Here is a 25,883-nt window from a genome sequence, read left to right on the forward strand (position 1 = left end):
AAAGTATGCATTTATATTATAGTATCTTATAGTCTCTGCACATTAAGGTGCACCTTGCCCATATTAACACACATCTGCAAGGTACACACCATCCAGGCAATACAGGGTGGAGTGACTTGCCCAAGGTCACAAGAAGAATTTGTGGAGAAGAAGGATCTGGCCTAGTTCTCAGCCTACTGCTTTAACCACTGGGCTGCTCCTCTATCTATACAATACTCCTCTGTCCGATATTAATATGTATATTCAGCCGTGCTAAATATATGTGCAATGCAGTCACAGAACCAACACTATCTGGCTGATATTCAGCCCGCAGGAGGCAGATGATGCGCTGAATATTTGTGGCTAGCCGGTTATATCGTGTGATATAGCTCATTAGCAGCTAAGCGCTACACGTTAATATTCAGCAGAGATAACCTGCTATCTTGCGCCAGTTAAGAACTATTTAACCAACCAGGAGCCATTCCTGGCTGGTTAAATAGCGCTGAATATTGGCCAGTATCTGTTTATTTTAGGATTTCTATTAATCAGGCGTAAACTAAATGTATATAAGTTATTCCTAAGGCAGCGGTTCCCAAACTGTGTGCCGCAGCACCCTGGTGCACCGCAGTGAACTCTCAGGGGTGCCTGGCACGTCGCTCCCTACTTTCTCCTCCTGCAGGTCCAGTATCTGTCACTTCCTGCTTCTTCCTCCACCGTTGCTGCAGTGCTTGCAGCTTACAATTTTGGGCGTTTGCGATTCACACAGACACTGCGGGGACTTCCCTCTGCCGTGTCTGGCCCTTGCAACAGGAAGTTGCATCAGAGAGGGCCAGATGCGGCAGACTTGGAAGACACCGGAGTGCCTGTGTGAATCGCGGATGGCCCAAAAATGTAAGCTGTAAGCACTGCAGTAGCGGCGGGGAAGAAGGAAGCGGCAGCAATCCTGGACCTGCAGTAAGGAAGGTAGGAGCGATGCTGGATTTGGGGAAGGTGTGCTGGTGTGAGAGGAGGGAGCTGCAGGGAAAGGGAGACCTATGTGGTGGTGGTGGGGATCCTGGACCCGTAGAAAGGAAGGTAGGAGTGATGCTGGATTTGGGGAAGGTGTGCTGGTGTGAGAGGAGGGGGTCTAAAGGGAAAGGGAGACTTATATGGCAGGGGTGTGTGTGGAGACCCATGTGGCCGGGGGGGGGGGGGGGGCGAGACTCATGTGGCCAGGCCAGGGGGGTACAGAGACCCATGTGGCCGGGGCAGGGTGCTGCGGAGACCCATGTGGCTGGGGGAGGGGGTGTGTGCCATGATCCAAAATTGTTTGGGAACCCCATCTTAGGGCAATTCTATGCAACTGCACTATGCAGAATTTGTGCAGAAGTCCCCATCACCTGAGAATTCTGCACTTAATTTGTGCAGGCACCAGCATAAGTGGCTCTCCTCGATCCCTCCCATCTCCCCTATAGAGATAATGCAGCAAAAAGAGAAGAAGCTGAACAGACCTTCAGGCCTTATGATGAGTAATGAGGAATTTACTGCAAAAAGAAAAAAAAAACCTACAAATAAATATGCAGGATTTTCAGAATTTTAAAATAATCTATATATATAAAAGGCAACTCCAACGTTCTGAAGCCTCCACGGAAGTTGAGACGCCCGAGATATCCGGTGTGCCCTGGAGTGTCTGCACCGCCCTCGCGTCAAAACATCATGACGTCGAGGGCGGAGCTATTGACACTCGAGGGCCGAAACGGCCCACAGCAAACAAGGCAAGTAGCTTCGAGGGACGGAGGGAGGGGGCCCCTTGCTAGCGCCCGTTTCATTCCGCTCAGAAATGGGCATTTTTTCCTAGTGTGTACAGAATTTTCAAAATGATTTCATAGAATTAGAAATGTTTTTGTGTAGAGTTCCTGTAGGAGTAGTAAGTTATCCAGAGAGCAGCTGAATATCGCCACAATTATGCGTAGTCTACTATGTGCAAAAGTTTATTTAAATTCACAATTATCCCTCTGTTTGCAAAGTAAATGGGCTATGTCGGCATTAGCACACTGGCAGCCGCTAGCGCGGCTTTGTAAACGGGGGGGGGGGGGGGGGGGTTAGTGAGTTACTTTGATGCCAAGGAATTCTGAGAAAGCCAGCGTGCAAAAACATCTTCACACAAAGGTTTTACAAAAGGATGACTGCATTTCACGGTGTGGACTTTTTTAATGACCACTCAGTAGAAAACATTTACAAACATTTTGCTTAAGTTTCAAATGTGCGCGCACTATCTATGTGCTAAAAGACATTATTTGTTTTTCGGCTGAGGGGTGTGTCTGAGGGCAGAGACTGCGCTAATCAGTTAGTGCATTGGCATTGCTGCATGCTGATTAGTGCAGGAATAGTGCAGGAATCCTTACTACCTACAAAACAACTGGTGTTAAGGGCTCACATGCTAAAGTTTTGTTAACGGCCGTGCACATGGCCCTTAATTTGGAAAATGGAAAATCGGCCATTTTCTGGCTGCAATAGAAATGGCCTTAGCACACAGGAAAGACCCAAATAAGGGCACGCTAAGGCCACTATCTACCGCAGCTTTGTAAAAGACCCTCTAAGGGCCCTTTTACTAAGCCACGTAGGCGCCTACACTTGCCCGCCTGGCTACCGCGTTGCCCGGACGATAATTTCATTTTTTATGCATGTCCACTATGTGCGCTGGAAAATAAATTTTATTTTCCGGCGCGCAACGCTAACCGGGCAGTAATCGACATTGTACACACGCTGACGATTACCGCCCGGTTAATGCGTGAGACCTTATCGCTAAGTCAATGGGTGGAGGTAAGGTTTCAGGCCCAAAATGCATGTGCGCCAATTTTTATTTTGCCTCGCAGGCTGTTTTTGTAGGTGCGCTGAATAATGGACCTGCAAGCGTCTAATACACGTGTCTACACCAGCGCAGGCCACTTTTTGGTGCACCTTAGTAAAAGGACCTCTAAGTAACTTGGGGTAGCAAGATTTTGTGTGAATGTGGTTCCTGATCTACATGAAATCCCAAGGGTTAGTATATGAACTTTCTTTTCATTCCCCTTTCATCATCTTCTTTCATACATCCCATTTCTGTCCTCTTTGGTTCACATAAGTAGGGTCTTATTAGAAATTTCTTTCTATATACAAATGTTACCACTTCAACTCCTTTTCACACAGGCACTTTATGAAGCCTATGCTTGCAGTTTTTATTAAAGTGAAATTCCTTGAGAACACCTGTTGTCTTCTGAAAGGGAAGCCATATTATTAAAACAGTCTACTTGGGAAAAATGAATTAAATAGTAAATACCTCGATGCTAAGTGTGGGAATGCATTACCATTGACAGAGTGTAATTTATTCCCTTTCATGCAGTGATACCATCAGGGCTTTCTCTTGTTTTCCCAGTTTTAAATTACAGTGCAGTGCATTTCCAGAATGACTGAAGCTGAACACAAGTATCATCTTTTAAGGAAACAAACATGATTTAGACATCATGAACCTCAGTGGCCTTACTCATGATTGTCAAGGGGAGAATGATAGGAAGCTAAGATGAAACTATAGTGGTATGCAGAAGTCATAAGAGCATAAGCGTCTGTTCACGCTTTCCAAAAATACTAGGACTAGGGGGCATGCGATGAAGCTACAATGTAGTAAATGTAAAACGAATTGGAGAAAATTTTTCTTCACTCAACGTGTAATTAAACTCTGGAATTTGTTACCAGAGAATGCGGTAAAGGCAGTTAGCTTAGCGGAGTTTAAAAAAGGTTTGGACAGCTTCCTACAGGAAAAGTCCATAGACCGTTATTAAATGGACTTGGGGAAAATCCACTATTTCTTTGATAAGCAGTATAAAATGTTTTGTACATTTTTGGGATCTTGCAGGGTATTTGTGACCTGGATTGGCCACTGTTGGAAACAGGATGCTGGGCTCGATGGACCTTTGGTCTTTCCCAGTATGGCAATACTTATGTACTTATGTACTAAGAGTTTCGTATTGGGTCAGACCAAGGATCTATCAAGCTCCGTTTCCAACAGTGGTTAGTCCCGGTCAAAAAATTCCTGACAGACTCCCAAAAAGTAGCAAGATTTCATGATATTTAACCTCAGGGATAAGCAGTGGGCTTCTACAGGTCTATCTTAACACCAGTGTATGGGCTTTACCTCCAGGAATTTGTTATTTTGGTCGCCTTGATCATGTCTTCAGGTAACAGATTTCACAACCATTATGCACTGTACTAAAATAATATTTTTTTTACATTTGTACCCTGTACTTTCCCACTCATGGCAGGCTCAATGTGGCTTATATATTATATACAGGTATGTACCTGGGGCAATGGAGAGTTAAGTAATTTGCCTAGAGTCACAAGGAGCTACCTGTACCTGCAGTGGGAATTGAACCCAGTTCCCCAGGACCAAAGTCCACCACTTTAACCATTAGGCCACTCCGAGTGGTTTTCAGTCTGTTGGTTATTAGCTTCATGGAGTGTCTCTTGATTGTGTTTTACATGCCAGGTTAAACAACCATTTTGTATTTAATGGTTCTACTTCACACATTGTTCTATAAACTTCTTTCATATTCCCTCCCAATCCTCTTCTCTGCAGGCTTAAAAGCCCTGACCTGTTTAGCCTGTCTTCATAAGGGAAGTGCTCCATCCCCTTTCTCATTTTTGTCATGCTTCTCTGAACCTTTTCTAGTTGCATAATATCCTTTTGAGTTGGACTGACCAGAACTGCCCACAGAACTCAAGGTGCAAACACATCAGGGACCTATACAGTGGTAAAATGGTATTCTCAGTTTTGTTCTCCATCCCTTTTTCAGGTAATTCCTAGTTGCTTTTTTGGCCACCACAACATACCACCGGAGATGCTATAAATAAATGCAATATGATTGCAGAGAAAAAGAATCTATTACATTAGTTTGTGAAATATATATGCACTGAAAGAAATACATTACACTTAAAAGAGTTTAGATATTGTGACACCCATGCAAATTAATGGCATTTGAAAGTGTAAGCTAAAATTTAAGGTGCTGGATTAGGTGCTTTTATTTTCCTAACATAGTTTATAATAACCCACTTTGCTATACAAATTGCAACAGGAAAATCTGTTTTCTGTCTACACAGAGCTCTTTCAGTAGTGATTGTTATATATCTTCTAGATTAACCAACTCATTTACATCCAACAATAGATCTTGGGTATGACTGAAACTACTGTGTTTTGGAACTCAATTGTATGAAAAAGATTTGGATGTAACAGTTGGGTTTAAAAGGGTGCCACTACTACTACTACTATTTAGCATTTCTATAGCGCTACAAGGCGTACGCAGCGCTGCACAAACATAGAAGAAAGACAGTCCCTGCTCAAAGAGCTTACAATCTAATAGACAAAAAATAAAGTAATCAAATCAATTAATGCCAGCATCCTTCTATGAAAAACCGAGCTTTTAAGTCTAGTGACCTGTTAAGAAAATGAGCTTTTAAATTTAGGGACCCATATTTAGAGCATAACAACATTCTTCACAAAATTTTGGGCAGATGTGCATGTAAATCCAAATTAATGCCAATTAACTCCAATTAACCTTAAGCACCCAATTGACTAATTAGTTTACACACACATCTGGGCACTGCACCTATATTGAATCTGGGGGGAATATATATATCTCCACAGATAGCATGCCAGGGATCTGAAGCATAGTAAAGAAGCAAGTACAAAGGCAGAAGTCCAAAAGTGGTGATGGTATTACAAGAGGAAGGGAAAGAGTGAAGGAGTAGCCTATTGGTTAGTGTAGTGGGCTGAGAACCTGGGGAAGTAGGTTTGATTCCTGCTGCAGCTCCTTGTGACTTTGGACAAATCACTTAGGGGCCTTTTTTACTAAGTCACATGTGCGCCAAATTGGAGTTACCATGTGGCCCTTGTGGTAATTTCAATTTTGGTGCACATCCGCTATGCGTGTCTGAAAAATATTTTTTATTTTCTGACGCCCGGCAGCTATGCACGTCAAGTGGAATTTGATGTGCATAGACCATTACTGCTCGGTTACCGTGTGAGACCTTACCGCTAGGTCAATGGTTTGCAGTAAGGTTTCAGACCCAAAATGGACACGCGGCAGTTTTCATTTTCCACACGTCCATTTTTGGCAAAAAAATGTAAAAAGGCATTTTTTTTTGTAGGTGTGCTAAAAAATAATTCTGCACGTGCCCAAAACAAATGTCTACACTACCGCAGGCCATTTTTCAGTGCACCTTAGTAAAAGGACCCCTGAACCCTCCATTGCCCCATGTACAAAGCATGCTTTCTTCTTCCTAGCTCCTGCTACTTGGGAATAGTGTCCCAATGTCTATTCATAGTTATATTATAGTTTATCAAGATTTGTTATACTGCCAGGACTGACTAGCAATATTTGGCGGTTTACAATGCTATAAACAAAATTTTAGAAAAGAAAAAGAACTACAAAATATGATAGGAAAGCAATGACTCACTCACCTGGAAGAGAGAGAGAAGGAGAATAAGGGGAGGAAGCACAATCAAAAGGGAAGGGGAACAAAAAAGGGACTAAAGCCACATTGAGCCTGCCATGAGTGGGAAAGCGTGGGGTACAAATGTAACTAAAAAAAAAAAAAGAAAGGACAGTAGCTGTGAATCACTGCAAATTCAGCTTAAAGAAAAAGCATTAATGAACAACCAGGTCTTCAATTTCAATTTAAAATTCCTAAATGAAGATTCTGCATGGATTTCTAGCGGGAGAGAGTTCCAGTAAAAGGGGGCAGCAAAAAAGAAAGGCACACAACGGGTGAAATCTAAATGAGCAAGTTTGGGACTTGGTAGGACTAAGCGATGGCCATTTTATTACTACTACTACTACTACTACTACAAATCATTTCTATAGCGCTACCAGTCATACGCAGTGCTTCACAATTGAACATAAAGAAAAAGACAGTCCCTGCTCAAAAGTGCTTATAATCTAAATCAGGACAGACAGACAGGACAAATAAGGGATAAGGGTAGGACAGACAGATAGGACACATAGGGAAAGGGACTATTGAAGAGAGGAAGATAAGATAAAGTTTATTGAGCGGAGAAGGCAAACAAGTGAGTATGGAATAGTAAGAGACGAGAGATAGTGAACTCTCCATGCCTAAGTTTAAGTCACTTATAAAAACATGTCTCCCCCCCCCCCCCCAAGGCTTTTGGCATTCCATTCGATGTGGCTTGAACTTGGCATCTCTGTTCTTATTCTGATTTATGGCTATACTATTATATCTCTTCTGTCTCTCCTCGTCTTGTTTGTTTCTCTGTTTGCTACCTTTTCGATTTGACTGCTATCTCTTTCCTATCAATTGAATTGTAGTTCCTTTCTACCTTTTGATTTTGGCTTTGCATTGTACACTGCCTTGTTCCACCTGTCAGTATTGTGTGCTATAGTAAATGCAAATAAACAATCAACAAACTTACTCCCCTGTTTACTAAGCCACATTAGTGGCTGCCACACGGCAATGCCAACACAGCCCATCTGCATTAGTGCATCACAACTGCTAGCATGGCTTAGTAAATGGGGGGGGGGGGGGTTAGATTAGGAGCCTCTAAGGACAGAGAAAGAACCTTCATATAATATATGTAAACTGCTTTAGTTGTACTTACAGAAAGGAGGTATATCAAATCAATAACTCTTACCCCAAAATGCCTAATACATATCATTGTCATTATATTCTGTGCCCCCTATAATGGATTACTGTACATTTTCATCCAATTTTAGAGTTTTGACTTTACAAAAATCAAAACTACAGATGAAAACTTGTAAAATGCGACTAAAAAGATCTCTTCCATTTATCTTGAGTAATTTTATACAGGGTGTCTTTGAAACTGAAGCAGAGGTCAACACATAAAGGAATCAAAATAATTATTACCAGCTAATTAATACATCACTTTTTAAACTTCAAGCTATCCTTTTCATTTACAGAAATTAATGAGTTCTACAGTTACTCAGTGCTGACACAGTTACCCAGGCGATTAAACAATACTCAAACAGCAATTGTGAACTGGACACATGCCCCAGCTACCTAATACGATCAGCCCCCCACCGCTTCATAATAGATCTCACATCCCACTTAAACTTCATGCTCCAACAGGGTACTTACCCTCAAGAAAAAGGCAACATCCTGCTCACCCCCATACCAAAAGACACCAAGAAAAAAACAAACAACATTACCAACTACCGCCCAGTAGCATCTATCCCATTAGTAGTCAAACTAATGGAAGGACTGGTGACCAAACAACTCAATCACTACATAAAAAAATTCACTATACTACATGAGTCACAATCAGGATTTTGACCCCTACACAGCACCGAAACAGTACTACTCACTCTCCTAACCAAATTCAAGCAGGAAATAGCAATAGGCAAGAGCATTCTCCTCCTCCAATTTGACATGTCAAGTGCATTCAACATGGTTAACCATAACATATTGCTAAGACTTCTAGAATACTTCGGAATCAATGGTGGCACTTTCAATTGGATTAAGGGTTTTCTAACCACAAGAACATATCAAGTGAAATCAAAAACAAACATATCGTCACCGTGGAAACCAGTCTGCAGAGTACCACAAGGATCACCACTATCACCGATTCTTTTCAACCTCATGATGACTCCACTAGCCAAGACCCTATCCACCCAAGGCCTCAACCCATTTATCTATGCTGATGACGTCACATTATACATCCCATACAAACATGATCTGGTGGAAATCACCAACAAAATCAAGCTAAGCTTAAACATCATGAACTCATGGGCAAATGCATTCCAACTAAAACACAATACAGAAAAAACACACTGTCTCATCATCTCATCCCAATACAATGCATACAAACCCACAAACATTAACACCCCAGGATACACCCTCCCTGTCTCAGACAGTCTGAAAATTCTCGGGGTAACAATCGACCGTAACCTATCACTAGACACCCAAGCGAAATCCACCTTAAAGAAAATATTTTTCTCAATGTGGAAACTCAAACGCGTAAAACCATTCTTCCAGAGGGAAATATTTTGTAACCTGGTACAGTCCATGGTACTAAGCCACATAGATTACTGTAATGGAATCTATGCAGGATGCAAGGATCAAATCATAAAGAAACTTCAGACCACCCAAAACAGAGCAGCCAGGCTTATATTTGGAAAAACACGTTTTGACAGTGTCAAACCACTCAGAGAAAAATTGCACTGGCTACCAATCAAAGAACGTATCACTTTCAAAATCTGCAAGACTGTTCATAAAATTATTTACAGCAAGGCACCGGGATACATGACAGACCTCATCAACCTGCCAACCAGAAACACCACAAAATCTGCACGATCATACCTAAACCTCCACTACCCAAGCAGCAAAGGACTCAAATACAAATCCACCTATGCATCCAACTTTTCCTACCTAAGCACACAACTATGGAACGCATTGCCAAAAGCAGTAAAAACTACACTTGACCACCTAAATTTCCGGAAAGTACTAAAGACAGAACTGTTCAGAAGAGCATACCCCACCGACCCAACATAAAAATACCTTGTCACCTGTGACACAATGCAACCAGAGACCGTAACGGACATTACATGACTTTTCTTCCCCCTTTCCCTCTCTAAGTTCCCCCCAACTGTACTTACCATACATGTACCTCATTCTACCACAATATCACTTTGTATTCATTCATACCATATATTTGTTCAGACCGGAATCGGCTAACGCCGTTAACGGTTATATGTAAGCCACATTGAGCCTGCAAAAGGTGGGAAAATGTGGGATACAAATGTAACAAATAATAATAATAATAATAATAATAATACAGCACTGCAGACACCAATCAGGCGCTGACCCCCCCCCCCCCCAATGCACAATTAGAATCATTCTCTACAGATTCCATTACCAAGGGAGCTGAATTTGCAGTATGCACATAAGAGTTCTGCCTTGTCCTTAGTTTGACAGGACCATTATAGAAAACTAGAATCCAAACTATATTAAAAAGTTTGCTGCAATTGACCCTCCAGTGTATAAGAGAAGGTTTAAAAGAGAAGCCGGCTCTGGTTATGAAGTATATCAGCTGGCATCAAGAGCACATTTAAACACTGTTTACCCAATATAGCGGTGCTTAAAAGCCCTAACAATGCTACCCAGCTGCATAGTGTGCGCTTCACAGCAAATGCTAGCTTAAGCTGTAAATTAGTGCCTTAGGGCCTCAAATTGTACAAGAGGACAAATGCAGTCCAGTGGTAGTGCGAAACAGCAGTAAAGCATAATTGTGCCCATTTAATTAAACAGAATGTTGAGTTTCAATAAAGGTGGCAGTTCCTTTCCTTATTTAAACAGGTTGCCCTGGTTACTCCCATCCTGTGCTGGTTTGTTGGCTTTAACAGACGCATTTGAACTTTGCAGGCTGTGGCAGCAGTGCCAGAACTGGAGAAGGAGAAAGGGGAAGGGAGAAATTCACTGTTGGCTTCCAGTACTTTTGGCAAAAAGTCTCATCTGTGAGTTTTCTGTAGCTTACACTGAAGGTATAGTAGACCAAGAAAGATTCACTTTGCTGCCCAGGAGTTCAGTGCAGCTAGTCTGAAAATAAGTTCAAGTGTTTCACTTTAGCGCCCAGATCAGAGGAGGGAGAAGAATCTCTACCTTCTCTCTTTCTGCTGTCTTCTGCTTTTCTCCTCTTCCTGCCTGCCATTCTCCATTCCCCCTCCTTTAATTTCTTTCTCTCATGTACTGTTCTCCATTGATTATCCCTTTCCTCCCACATTATATCTTCCTAGATTCCCACCTTACCCCCAGATCTAGGTCCTCTCTCACATGCCTCCATCCTCAATCCTCTTAAAACATCTTGCATCCTCACTACTCCATTGTAGGTCCTTTCTATTTCTCACTCCATGCCAAGATCAGTTCTCTGTCTCTCTTCCTTCCCACTTCCATATCTAGAATATTATTTTCCCTTCTCCCTTGCTTTCCCTTAAATCCCTGGTACTGTTACCCCTTCTTCCAGGCCCTTTTCATCCCTAGTCCTTTCCCTCCCTCTCTGCATTCATTCACCTTCTTCTTGGATTCATTATCACTCCCATCTCTTTTGTTCCTATTTTTTCTGCCCCTATCCTAGGTCAAATCTTTGCTCTCTTCAGTCCCTAGACGTTCTTCCCATATACCCTCTCCTAGCTCAGGAATATCATCCTCACATCCCCTCCTCAAAATGTATCTTCTCCACCCCTGGAAGGACTTCCCTACATTTTCTTTTGTATTGTCTTCTGAAGCCCCCCCCCCCCCCCCCCCTCCATACACACTTCTTTCTCTCACACTTCTGCTACCTTAAAGCCTCACTTCATTCTCCCCATCCTGAAATATTTCACCACATTCCCCCTTTCAAAGTTTGCATTACATTCTTCCCCTCTCCCCCAAGCTCTCACTGTGTTTTCCTCACCCCTCCCCACAAGAAAGACCGTTCTCTGCATCCTATCCCCTCTCCCCAGGAAGCTTTTATGGCACTCTCCTTACCTTTCCCCGTCTCTTCACACTCCCTCCCTCCCTCCCTAGGACACCTTTACCAGACTCCCTTCTTGCTGCCAGCCAGGCCCCTATAATGCTCCACCCCAGATTCCACAGGGACAGCAGTAGGTGCTGTTGAGTTGTCTAGTAGAGTGAGCAGCAACACTGAGCTCATTTTATCCTCTTTAATGCTGTCCTGACCCTAAGAGTGGATGGCAACAACCCAGCCTTATTCTCTTCTCCCCTTTCACCAGGTCAGCAGCAGCCGGTACTTATTATAGCATTAAATGGCCTCACACAGTGGAAGTTAATAATATTGTAACTACCAGCTGCTGCTGCTGATAGGGGAGAGAGACAGAAGAAGAAAATAAGCTGAGATTGGTGCTCTCTGTTGGGTCAATGTAACAAAGGATAGGATAAGATGGGCTCAGCTCTGCTGCTCACTGTACTGGTAGGCTCATCAGTATGGGCTGCTGCTGCCACCCTCATAGATCCACCAACCTGTGCAAGTGTATGGCCTACACACTGTGTCCCCTTGCCTACTCCTTGTGTAGGTCTCTACTTCCCTGTTTCACCCTGTTTTGACATCTATCACTTTTCTCTGCTTGTTCACCATATCTTTCAGCTGAAACAGCAGAACTAGCTGAATTCTGTTGCTTTGGATTAGTAGCTTCAGTTAATGAGTAAGAGAATTATAAGAGTAAGCACAAATGCCCACAGAATATCCCTGCCTACCTGGTTATTGAAGGATATACCTCAGCTCGCAAAACTAGAAGCTTGAGCACTTGCAGCTGTCTTTTCTTACCCAAGCCGGTTTTTGTTGCCTTCCTATTAGATCCTTTACCACCTTGGGGACATGAGCACACAAGCTCCCACATTTAAAGTCTGATTTTGGATAGAATATTTAGGTTCACAGTTTTCAGATGATTTCACAAAAGGACAGCTGAATACAGAGTCATTTGTAAAATACATATAGGGCAATGGGAAATGCATGTGTATTATCCTAAACGTGCAAAGGGAGCACGCATTTCTTGTTTGGTACCCTATATGTGATGCCACTACTTACATGTGATCTACAAGCAAATCCCATTCATTTCAAAAAGTGTCCATAGCAACAAATTTTTACCAACTTTTTTAATGTCAGTTAATGAGGATGTTAAGAGAGACAGCCGTAATCAACAAGTAATTTCCAAAGTTGGGTCCCAGTGAAACATGGTCCATGTTGGGACCCAGGATCTCTACAAGTTAAGTGGCAATATATTGTATTAAAAAGTGTGTTTAAACAGGGAGCATGGACTGGCATGAAGAAAAAACAATATGTGCGATGATTAATTGCTTGTGGATGAAATAAGACCTTGGTTGGTCTCTGGCAGTCCTTAAGAATACTTTATGAGCACATAAAAAATTTACGGACACTTTTCGAAATGAATGGGATTTGCGTATAGATTATATTTTAATATCCCATATCTTTCATATAATTTTCCCCATTTTTTTGTGATGATTTTTCCTGCAACTACTTACATGTGCACATACCAGCACCTAAATGTGTAAGTACCATACCCTATAAAGTTCCATGTATAAGAGCAGCCAATTAAGGAGCTAAGTTCCTACAGGCAGATTCCTTGAATTTTAAAAAAGGCCAGGTTAAATAACTGAGGCTTAAGCACAATTGCCAAATTCCTGGCCAAAATAATAGACAAGTCCAGAGACTTGTGGGTTATAACCAAGGTGGCCAAACAGGTAGAAAAGGTGACAGCCAAAGCCAGAAAGATGCTTGGGTGCATAAGGAGAGGGATGATCCACAGGAAAAAGAGGTGATAGTGCCCTTGCAGAAGTTTCTGGTGATGCCCCATTTAGAGTACTGCGTGTAATTCTGCAGACCGCACATATGGAAAGATATAAACAGGATGGAATCGGTCCAGAGGGTGGCTACAAAATTAGTAAGTGGTCTCTGTCGTAAAACATATAGGGACTGGCTTAGGAACCTCAACATGTATATGCTGGAAGAGAGGAGAGAGAGAGGGGATATGATGGAGATGTTTAAATACCTCAGTGGCATCAATATACAGGAGCCAAGCCTTTTTCAAATGAAGGAAAACTCTGGAATGAGGGGGCATACAATAAAGTTAAGAGGAAATAGGCTTAGGAGGAATCTAAGAAAATACTCTTTCACTGAAAGGGTGGTGGATGCGTGGAATGGCCTCCCGGTGGAGGTTGTGGAGACGAAGACTGTGTCTGAATTTAAGAAATCATGGGACAGGCACTTGGGATCCCTTAGGAAAGGAAGAGTTAGTGGTTACTGAGGATGGGCAGACTGGATGGGCCATTTGGTTCTTATCTGCCATCATGTTTTTATGTTATGCAGGTTGTGGCTGATATTCAGCCAGGGCTCACTTAACTGTCTTATACAGATCCTGGCTGAATATATATCGGCCAGGATTTGCATAAGCTCTGGCGACCAGCACAATTACATTTAGTCCTGGATATCCAGTGCCAGTGCCCAGACATAGCCTGGCAATGAATACGCAGGGCTAATTCTGGCCACAGTAATCAGTATGTAAAAAAAACTCAATCACCACCGCAGGCTGGATATCTACCAGGAAATTTTTGTGACATCCAAATATATCCATAACAATTAGGCATATTGCAATGCTGTATTTGGAATGTGTGAAAAAGGCAATAGTTACAATAATGTATCCTGTTTGCAAAAGAAGCAGGATTAATGGTTAAGGAGCTTGGGGTGGGGGAGGGAGAAATATTTTCTTGGCATTTGAACACTGGAGTGCTATAAGCCTGAAACATTTCTCCTTCTGGAAGCCTGCACTCATGAGAATGCTGAATTATGTTTGCATCTCTGTCATCTGTAGCTAGAACTGCAAGACGTTAGCCCCTCTCATTACTACCATATGGAAATCTTGAATCAGGCAGCATCCTCTCACCTTCCTACTCCTCAAGGGATTAATTCCAATTCTTAGCACGCAACCGTCTTTACTTGCATTAGGTTCTAAAGTCAGCAAAGCAGAACATTCGCATTTCTATATCTGACACCACAGACGAGCGAAACTTTATAATTGAAAGGTAAGACAAATGGTTAAAGCACAGAATCTTCTTTGCTAGTACCAAAAATGGTAGCATGAATGTTACAAAAACAGAAAGTCAAAATACACAGCAGAATGCTAATACCTCTAAGGGGAAAGTCACTTGTATTAGTATTCAGGGTAAATCTTTTGAGTTTACCTGATGAAGTAGTCTCTTCCATCTCTGCTTGCCGCCATCTCCCATCCATAAGTTGGCCCCGGTGTCAAACTCCAGGTTCCTGAAGGAGGCGGCCAGCCTGAAGATTTCGTCTTGTGGCTGTAAAAGAATTACAAAGGATTCTTAGGCTTGCAAAACGGTGTCTGGGAGAAAAAGCCACAGGCTTGTGCTGTGATTCATCACATTGTGAATCACTGCAAGACCCCTTCAGAAAACAATTTGTACATTTCTGCAGAATACTACATTTTGACAATTGAAGTTGGGAGTTTGATCTTGACATTATGGGCCAGATTCAGTAAGTGGAGCCTAAAGTTAGGAGCTGTTTGGATCTGTGCGAAGCACCAATTCTATAAAGGTCCATCGTCCAACTTTGGACATGAGGACTTATGCCTACTGAAACCTGGCGTAAATCTTCATGCCCAACTGGTGTCCAGTTGGGCACTTAAATCCAAGTATGTTAAGTAGAATATAACATCATACCTAATTTCTGGGAATGACCCTGACCTGCCCATGCTCCTCCCATGGCCATGCCCCCTTCTGAGTTGCAGGCTTTGGGGTCCTTTCACTAAGCTGTGGTAACGAAAGCATGCTTACCACAGCTTAAAAGGGCTTACTGTGGGGTGTGCTGAGGCATCCCATGGTACGTTTCAAATATGCGAATACTACCCATGCACTAAACAGTATTTTAAAAAAAATTTTGGCTAAGGGGATTGGGGAGGAGGGGGACATTTCTGTGCTAATCAGCATGTCGGCATTGCTGCGCACTAACTGATTAGTGCAAGTTAATAGGTGGCAGTAAGGTTTCACATGCTAATTTTTGTTAGTGGCTGAGCACTAATGGCAACATTAGCACATGAAAATACCCAAAGCTGAAGAAAAAATGCTCTTAACAGCAATCAAATATGTTAAAAATATTGTTAAGGAGGAAAAATACCTCAAAAGTCAGGGCTGTGACACCTTGAATTTCTCATAGTGCCGATGCATATCAGACACCATTTCTATCACTGGCCATAAAAACCTCTTCAATATTTTAATGCTTTAGGTGCACAAAATCATTTAAACATCAAAACAACTTCAAAAAATAATAAATATAGAGCAAGCACTTAACTTAAAAATGTAGCCCTGATGGGGATCTCCATTTCACTTTGCCAAGTTTCCTCAGGGGAACTGTGTGCAATGCCTGCGGAAACTTAATCAACCAAACAAACTCATATTTTCCAAGTCTTAGGACGCCAATGCTTACATATGACGCCATTTTCCAATAAAGGCGCTAACACTTGGAAAATATGAGTCTGCTTTATCTATACCAGAGCTGTTATCCTGGAACACACTAATTCAGTGGTGTAACCAGACCTCAAATTTTGGGTGGGCCTATGGGCAAAATGGGTGGCACAATGTCCTACCCATAGCCCACCCCTCCTCTGCTCTCTGCCCCCTTCTCCCCCCATCCCAGCTCATCGTAAAATATTATATACCTGAGCTGGCAAGGATCCCCAAACCCTGCCAGCTGGAGACCTCCTGGAAGGTGCCCAGAACTCCCTTAAGTGCAATTCAGCAGCCAGCAGCAGCTTTCCTGAACCACCTGACTGGCATCTGGAGCATGCTCAGTTTTTGCACAGGTTCTCAGCACCTTCCAGGAGGTCTCCAACTGGCAGGTCTTGAGGACCCCAACAAGCTGCAACAAGGGTGCCAGAGTATTAGGATTGGCACAATATAAATTAAGGTAAATAAATAAATGACATTTGGCAACACATTATGGCATTAATTCAAACAGATTTCATGTCACCTCTGGAAGTGTACAGATAGGAATCAAAATTCTCTCTGTTTATATGGGCATTTATCTACTAGAAATGCTGTCCAAAGTTTCTATGCTATGGAGCAATTGAAAGTTGGATGAGGTAAGTGTTACTGGATTCAAATAAACATTGAGGGGCATTTTCGATATGATGTCTAAAACATCCAAAATCTAAACAGGAAAGAAGGTCATTTTCGAAAAAGAAAAACATCTATTTTTTTTTCCGAAAATACTGTTTTATGATATGAACATTAAAATTTTTTTTTGTTTGGATCCATTTTTGTTGAAAAAATGTCCAAGTGCAAAATGCACAAAATCAAGCCATTCGGATGTAGGAGGAGCCAGCATTTTTAGTAGACTGGTCCCCCTGATATCTCAGGACAGCAATAGGGCACCCTAGGGGGCACTGCAGTGGACTTCATAAAAAGCTCCCAGGTACACATCTCACCATTGCTCCCTTACCTTGTCTGCTGAGCTCCCCCAAAACCCACCCAAAACCCACTACCCCCAACTGTACACCACTACGATAGCCCTATATGTGGGTACAGTGGGTTTCTGGTGAGTTTTGGAGAGCCCACATTTTCTCCACAAGTGTAACAGGTAGGGGGAGGGGGTTAGTGACCACTGAGAGAATAAGGGGACGTCATCCCTGATTTCCTCCAGTGGTCATCTGGTTATTTAGGGCACCTTTTTGTGCCTTATTCGTTATAAAAACAGGTCTAGCTCAAAACGTCTTGGTTTTAGTCCTGGACGTTTTTGTTTTGTTCCATTATGGCTGAAATATGTCTAAGTCTTAGGAACACCCAATTCCCGCCCTGAACAAGCCCCTGAAATGGCCCCTTGAGATTTGGATGCACCTCTGACAGACTTCAAAGAAAAACATCTAAAAATAGGTTTCAAAAATGCTGATGTATGCCACTTTTTAGACGTTTTTCTGTTTTTAAAATGAGCCCAAAAGTATGTTATGGGTGGTGTGGATGAAGAGACTGGTATATCACATCTGGAAATATATTAGAATTTGGTTCCCTGTCGATCTGACTTGACCCTGAACTCAGCCTGAAACAAAACCTGATATTTTCCCACAGCAATGTTTTTGTTTGTAGACAGTCGGGAATGTGTAGAGACCACTTTAAAGACATTTTTTTGAAAGTATTAGGTCAAATCTTAATCTTCTATGGAAGTAAACGTTCTTGAGGTTTGCAAAAACTGGATTGAGTTGAACTCAGTTGTTTATATCCAAACCCTTATCAGAAAATCATTCAAATTCCTCACTTCTCATGTTCAGGTTCAATAAGTTTAACTACTGTTTCCAGATTTGATACCCACCTGACAGGACTTAACAAGGATCTGGGGTTTGTATCACACTATAAACCATAAAATTATACTGCTTTGTCGCATTCTGATTATCCATTGGGCTCTCCCTCTTTCTCACTGCTCCCCCCAAACACCCCTCCCTACCTTTCCCTCCAGACTGTCCTTGGAATGCTTTTCTTCTCTCACTTATACATGTTTGATATTGTCATCTTTCGCTCATACTTGTCCTGCCTTCAAAAGTTTGTCAAAAATGTATTACATCCATTTAAAAAAGATATCACATTATTTTCCTATCTTGTGTTTTCTGTTTATCACATTTGAAGTGGATTCACACAGTAATCACACGATTTTATCCTATTCTACCCTCTTTGGCAGCTCAGTCTCCACTTCTTTCACAGATGGGCTTTGTGCCCCTCTAGCCATGGCCATGTTTCCATGGCAAAGACAGAAACCTTTTAACATTACAGAACTGCTTTATGTAATTCCTGTTAGCTAGGAGTAAACTATTCGCATAGATTCAAGGCAGAAGAGAAAATATGTCACTGGAATTTGAACTATTCAGGTGCCAATTTTAAGGTACACTTTCAAATACAAATTCTTTTCCTTTCACATTTGAGTCTAAACTCAGCAGAAAAATATTACTTTAATGAATACTAGTGTGCTAAGGACATTAAAATGCTACCTAGTTTGACAACGGATGTCATTTGATGTTTAGAGACAATGAAAATTGTTGTATTGGACTGGTGTGCTAAGCCCACGTTAGGCTGTACTTTATGCAGCATTGACACTAATGGATGGAATTTTATTGCACTGAATGTCAGTCCCTTGAATGTGTGAACAAACAGACCTGTAAAACAGATTTATATTGCAATCAGTATTTATTTATTTATTAGGATTTATTTACCGCCTTTTTGAAGGAATTCACTCAAGGCGGTGTACAGTAAGAATAGATCAAACATGAGCAGGAGGCAATTAGAGCAGTAAAAATATTCGAACAACAATATAAGTATGGCATGGTATACCAGCATTGTCAACACAATACGTAATAGAACATTATAATTGGTAGTGAGGGGTAAGGCAAAGTTGTAACATATAGATGAGTAAGAAAGTAGGAAGAATTAGAAAGTAAGGTGATTGATATTATACACTAAAATTCAAAAGATTTATGCTGTCTCTGTCAAAAACATGGAGTTGTCATTCTTCCAGAGTCCTCTTTTACTTTAAGAAAGATGATCTTTTCATTTACAACATTAAAATATTGAATATTGAAGCCTGTTAAATATGCCTTCCTCAATGCCCATTGCCTCTGATGTCTATAGTCTATAAAATTCTTTGCCAGAGGCCTTTGAAGAAAGTCCAACCAAACCCATAGCATAAGATCTACATTTTTGTTGCTCATTTCTTCAACGTTTGCTATTTATAAGTAATTAGGAAGTATTAATTTATGTATTTATTTATTAGGACTTATTTAACGCCTTTTTGAAGGAATTCACTCAAGGCAATGTACAGTAAGAATAAGTCAAACATAAGCAATAACTAATTATAGCAGTACAAATATTCAAATAACAGTATAGAGTATGGCATAGTATACTACTTACAATGCCATCACAATAAATAATAAAATAGTTTAATAGACTGGTCCCAATTTGTTGGAAGTCTCATAAAATATATTTTTTAAAGATTTCTTAGATGATGAGTTTGATCGTATGACATGGTACAGTAGACTGTATAGCTAAACCAAGCAAGCTTCATCTTTCCTCTTATGCTCTCTTTGTGCTTTGAAAAATAAATTTCAAAGCTAGCATCAGTAGTTTTCCCCTGGAAATCAATGCATACGACTTTTTCACCATGTCTGTCCTGCCAAACACTATTACACAATGGGGCTCATTTTCAAAGCACTTAGACATACACAGTAGTATAGTAATCTGTGGTACTCTGGGGCTCATTTTCAAAAGAGAAAAACATTTAAAAAGTGGCATAAAGCAGCATTTGGATGTTTTGCTTGCCGAAATGTTCAAATCTCTATTTTCGCAACCCATTTTCTAAACATTTTTCTATGCTGTTTGTCCTCAGTGCATTCAGATTACAAGGGGACATGCTGGGGACATGTTGAGGGTGGGATTTGGGCATTCCTAACACTTTGATGTTTTTCTGCCATAATGAAACAAAACAAAATGTCTAGGACTAAAACTAAGATGTTTGGAGTTAGACTTGTTTTGATAACACCTACACCTAAATCACAAAAAGTGCCTTGTGACCAGATGACCACTGGAGGAATAAAGGAATGACCCTCACTTACTCCTCATGGTCACTTACCCACTCCCACCTCTCCAAAGTTGTGAAAGAAACAGTATATATCAGCCTCTATGATAGCCTCAGATGTTATGGCCAGTCCTATTAGAGCTGCAAGTAGGGTCCTGGAATAGCCTTCTGGTCGGTACAGCGCACTGTAGAGAAGGGGACTCAGGCCCATATCCCACTCTAACTGGTACACTTGTGGTGTAAAGTGTGAGCCCACTGGGGCACACCATGAACCTACTGCACCCACATATAGGTAACACCTGCAGACATAAGAGTTATTGTAGTGGTATATAGTGGTATACAGTAAGTTTTTGGTGAATTTTGGAGGCTCACCATACAATGTAAGGGTGAGATGTGTACCTGGGACCTTTTATGTGAATTCCACTGCAGTGCCCCCTAGGTGCCCCACTGCTCTGCTGGGATATCTATGTGGCCAGTCTATTAAGAATGCTGGCCCCTTCTACATCTCAAATGGATTTTGTGCATTTTTCACTCGGATATTTTTTGTTTTTGAAAATGGTCCAGAATGTCCAAAGTTGGATTCAAACATCCTGTCAAAAATGCAGTGGCATTCCTAGGGGGGCTGACACCTGGGGCGGATCGCCGATGCGCCCCGCCCCCCGGGTGCAGCACCCCCCCCCACGAAAGAACCCACCCCCCATGTGCACGCCGCTGGAGGGAGTGCCGCGCGCCTGTCCGCTTCGTTCGTTTCCATGCTCCTTCTGCCCCGGAACAGGAAGTAACCTGTTCCAGGGCAGAGGGAGCACAGAATGAACGTAGCAGACAGGCGCGCGGCATCCCCCCCAGCGGCGTGCACCCGGGGCGGACCGCACCCACTGCCCCCCCCTGGTACGCCACTGCAAAAATGTCCCTCTCTGTGTGTCTAAGTGCTTAGACACACAAAGAGGAGCATTTCAAAGTGCTTTGAAAATGAGCCCCAGAGGATTCTTAAAAGTTTCTTTTCATCTCTCTCACATTGAACGCTCTTAGCAGAGACCAGGAAACTGATTCCAGTACAGTACGGGCAACTTTGGGGTCTGGTGGAAACATGTCAGGTTGAAACTGTACTGAATGGTTTTGGTTGGGTGAGGGAGGGAGGGGGGATTTGGGAGATTTGTATTTTTGTATCTAAGTATAGAGGGGGCTGGTTTCTATTTGTATGATTTTATGTCTTGATTTTTTATTTCCGTTTCTATTAATAAAAGAATTCTCCAGTACAGTACATTCAAATGCTGTTCAACGGGGCGTGGCAAGGGATCTTCCCAGTGTTAGCATGCTTCTGTGTCAGAATGAAGGTTGTTTGCACTCAGGGGACCTTTTACTAAGCCACATGGAGGGGCATAATCGAATGGGGGCGCTCATCTATAAGGGTGCCCTTCTCCGGGGACGGCCCCGGGAAGGGGCAGAGCCAACTGTATTATCAAACAAGATGGGCGTCCATCTTTCGTTTCGATAATACGGTTGGGGCCGGCCAAATCTCAACATTTAGGTCAACCTTAGAGATGGTCGACCTAAATTTTGAGATTGCTGGACTTAGACATGGCCAACCTCGGTTTTCACCGATAATGGAAACCGAAGCCGGCCATCTCAAAACCGGCCAAATCCAAGCCATTTGGTCATGGGAGGAGCCAGCATTTGTAGTGCACTGGTCCCCTTGATATGCCAGAACACCAACCGGGCACCCTATGGGGCAGGGGCACTGCAGTGGACTTCACAAATTGCTCCCAGGTGCATAACTCCCTTACCTTGGGTGCTGAGCCCCCCAACCCCCCCAAACCCACTACCCACAACTGTACAACACTACCATAGCCCTTAAAGGGTAAAGGGGGGCACCTAGATGTGGGTACAGTGGGTTTCTGGTGGGTTTTGGAGGGTTCCCATTTACCACCACAAGTTTAACAGGTAGGGGGGGATGGGCCTGGGTCCGCCTGCCTGAAGTGCACTGCACTGCAGTCCCCACTAAAAACTGCTCCAGGGACCTGCATAGTGCTGTGATGGAGCTGGGTATGATTTGAGGCTGGCAAAAAATGTTTTTTAAAATTTCTTTTTGGGTGGGAGGGGGAGTAAGGGGAGGTGATCCCCGATTCCCTCCAGTGGTCATCTGTCAGTTCAGGCACCTTTTCAAGGCTTGGTCGTTAACAATAAGGGACCAAGTAAAGTTGGCCAAATGCTCGTCAGGGCCGCCCTTCTTTTTTCCATTATCGGCCGAGGACGGCCGTCTCTTAACCATGTCCCTGTCCCGCCTTCGGTACACTGCCGACACGCACCGTTGACCTTTGGTCGTCCCCGTGACGGAAAGCAGTTGAGGCTGGCCAAAATCGGCTTTTGATTATACCAATTTGGCTGCCCATAGAAGGGCGCCCATCTCCCGATTTGTGTCAGAAGATGGGCGCCCTTCGAAAATAAGCAGGATAGGTGCCTAAGTGCTCCCAACATGCGTCAATTTAGAGTTACCACCCAGTTACAGCGAAGCCTGGGCATTAATTTCATTTTTTACATTCTTCCGCTATGCACGCAGGGAAATAATTATTTTATTTTCCTGTGTGTGGTATAAACTGCGTGCTAATCACCATTCTACGCCATTCTACGGTTACCACGTGAAACCTTAACGCTACGCCAATGGCTGGCAGTAAGGTCTGAGACCCAAATTAGACATGCACCAATTTTTATTTTGCTGCACATCTATTTTTGGCAAAAAGTAAGGCCTTTTTTCAGGCATGCTGAAAATCAGCGCACACTCAAAACATGCGCCTACACTAGTGCAGCCCATTTTTTGGCGCATCTTAGTAAAAGGACCCCTCACATAGCAGTGGAATGCCACCAACTGTAACCACCACATTTTAAGCCTGTGATTGCAATATTTAGTGTTATCTCCAGGAACATCTGGCAGGCTCTGCAGTTCTCAAGTGTTTATTCATAAAAATCAAGATGTTTGATCCTGCTATTGAAATTCCACTACTCAGGAAGGTATTGTGTTTGAATTACTAGAGAAGGCCAGAGAAGCTGAATGAAAGTGGAATTGAGTGGAATGTTATCTCTGCACACAGAGAGGCAGTTGATGAGAAAAATAAAGGAGCAATGTATCCACATAAAAGTCCATAGCAGCAGGGTACTCCTTATGTTAGTTCAGATGGCAAAATGTAATTCTTTATAATGAAAGCATGATTCAGAGGAAGTTACTTGAAATCTAAGGTGACCTGCACTCTTTTTTTTTTCAGACAGCACACATAGACGTAGGTTTAGTAAAGTTAGATTTCATTATGCAAATAAAGTAGTACTATGATTATTGTGAACATCATCAGATTTGCTTAGTAAAAGGGTCCTTTAGACTTACAAAGTTTCACAGGTTACATCAATGTATTGCTAGTACTGGGATTTAATTTGCCTACCTTCAAATTTACCTAACACATTTGGACATTTTACTATTGTTGTGCTATTAACAGTGGCAGCCCTACCATTAGGCCAACTGAGGTGGGGGCCTCAAGTGACACTGTTTTTGGAGCAGCATCTTCCCCCCCCCCCCTTCCTTCCTCAACTCCCCCCTCAGCCTAAATTCTTCTTTTGTTTTTCAAAAGTTGGCGGTGGCAGTGATCCCTATTCGTTGCCCTGCTGCCAGCACTGTCATCTCCTCTGTACTACAGCCTGCCTTTCTGTTGTAACTTCCTGTCTCCTCAGCCATGGTTAACCCCATGCATCCGTTACCTTCGCTCCTGCACCCGATCTGCTGAACGACTCTGGAGGAAATCTCGCACCCTGTCAGAATTCACCCATTACAAATTCATGCTATCCTCCTTCCAGTCCTCCCTATTCCTTGCCAAACAGGAATATTATTCTCAATTAACCAATTCTCTTGGCTCCAACCCTCGTCGCCTCTTCGCAACCTTCAACTCCCTACTTAAAGTGCCCTCCGCTCCCACCCCCCCCCCCTCACTCTATCCTCAAACATTAGCTGACTACTTCCGCGATAAAGTGCAGAAGATAAAGCTTGAATTCACCTCCAAGCCTTCTCCTCCCTGTGACTTCTTAACCCACTCCCTCAACCAACCTAACCTGTCCTCCTTCTCCTCCTTCCCTGAGATCACTGAAGAGGAAACTGCTCGCCTTCTTTCTTCCTCTAAATGCACAACCTGTTCCTCTGACCCCATTCCCACCAATCTGCTTACCAACATCTCTCCTACAGTTAACCCCTCAATCTGTCACATCCTCAACCTCTCTCTCTCCACTGCTACTGTCCCTGACACATTCAAGCACGCTGTAGTCACTCCACTTCTTAAAAAACCTTCATTTGACCCCACCTGTCCCTCCAATTACCGCCCCATCTCCCTTCTACCCTTCCTCTCCAAATTACTTGAACGAGCTGTCCACAGCCGCTGCCTTGATTTCCTCTCCTCTCAGGCCATCCTTGATCCGCTTCAATCCGGCTTTCGCCCACTACACTCAACAGAAACAGCTCTCTCCAAAGTCTGCAATGACCTATTCCTTGCCAAATCCAAAGGTCACTACTCCATCCTTATCCTCCTCGACTTATCTGCCGCCTTCGACACTGTCAATCATAATTTACTTCTTGACACACTGTCCTCATTTGGATTCCAGGGCCCCGTCCTCTCCTGGTTCTCCTCGTATCTCTCCCAACGCACCTTCAGAGTATCTTCTAATGGCTCTTCTTCCACCCCCGTCCCACTCTCTGTTGGAGTTCCCCAAGAATCTGTCCTTGGACCGCTTCTTTTCTCAATATACACCTCTTCCCTGGGCTCACTGATCTCATCACATGGTTTCCAGTACCATCTCTATGCCGATGACACCCAGCTCTACCTCTCCACTCCCAACATCACAGTCGAAACCCAGGCCAAAGTCTCGGCCTGCCTCTCAGATATCGCCGCCTGGATGTCCAACCATCACCTGAAATTGAACATGGCAAAGACTGAGCTCCTTGTCTTCCCACCCAAACCCTCCTCTCCTCTTCCCCCACTCTCTGTCTCTGTTGACAACGCCCTCATCCTCCCCGTCTCGTCAGCCCGCAATCTCGGAGTCATTTTCGACTCCTCCCTCTCCTTCTCTGCCATATCCAGCAGACAGCTAAGACCTGTCGCTTCTTCCTCTATAATATTAGCAAAATCCGCCCATTCCTCTCTGAACAGACCACCCGAACCCTCGTCCACTCACTCGTTACCTCTCGTCTTGACTATTGCAACCTTCTCCTTGCTGGTCTCCCGCTTAGCCACCTATCCCCCCTTCAATCTGTCCAAAATTCCGCTGCACGTCTTATCTACCGCGAGAACCGATACTCTCATATCACCCCTCTCCTCAAGTCGCTTCACTGGCTCCCGATTCACTACCGTATTCAGTTCAAGCTTTTCCTAATGACCTTCAAATGCACTCAATCTGCAGCCCCCCATTACCTCTCTACCCTCCTCTCCCCCTATGTCCCCACCCGTAACCTCCGCTCTCAGGACAAATCACTCCTATCTGTACCCTTCTCCACCACCGCTAACTCCAGACTCCGTCCCTTCTGCCTCGCATCACCTTATGCCTGGAACAGACTCCCCGAGCCCATACGCCATGCACCCTCCCTGCCCATCTTTAAGTCCTTACTCAAAACCCATCTCTTCTCCCTTGCTTTTGGCGCACACTGACTACACTGACTACATAGTTTGTTACCTTTAGATTGTAAGCTCTCTTGAGCAGGGACTGTCCTTCCACATGTTTTAACTTGTACAGCGCTGCGTAACCCTAGTAGCGC

The 25,883-nt window shown here is 43.1% G+C and overlaps 1 protein-coding gene across 2 annotated transcripts in view; it reads right to left on the reverse strand.

The window, feature by feature from the left end:
* Positions 1 to 25,883, reverse strand: part of FRMPD4 (FERM and PDZ domain containing 4) — a 474,706-nt gene that overhangs the window by 288,567 nt on the left and 160,256 nt on the right. For both annotated transcript variants that reach the window (XM_030201595.1, XM_030201597.1), the window contains exon 2: positions 14,716 to 14,832. In XM_030201595.1, coding sequence (XP_030057455.1) covers positions 14,716 to 14,753 — 38 coding nt within the window. In that variant the 5' untranslated portion in view covers positions 14,754 to 14,832. The remainder of the gene's footprint in view (positions 1 to 14,715; positions 14,833 to 25,883) is intronic.

The sequence above is a fragment of the Microcaecilia unicolor genome, chromosome 4 (genome assembly GCF_901765095.1).
Source record: "Microcaecilia unicolor chromosome 4, aMicUni1.1, whole genome shotgun sequence".
Lineage (NCBI taxonomy): Eukaryota > Metazoa > Chordata > Amphibia > Gymnophiona > Siphonopidae > Microcaecilia > Microcaecilia unicolor.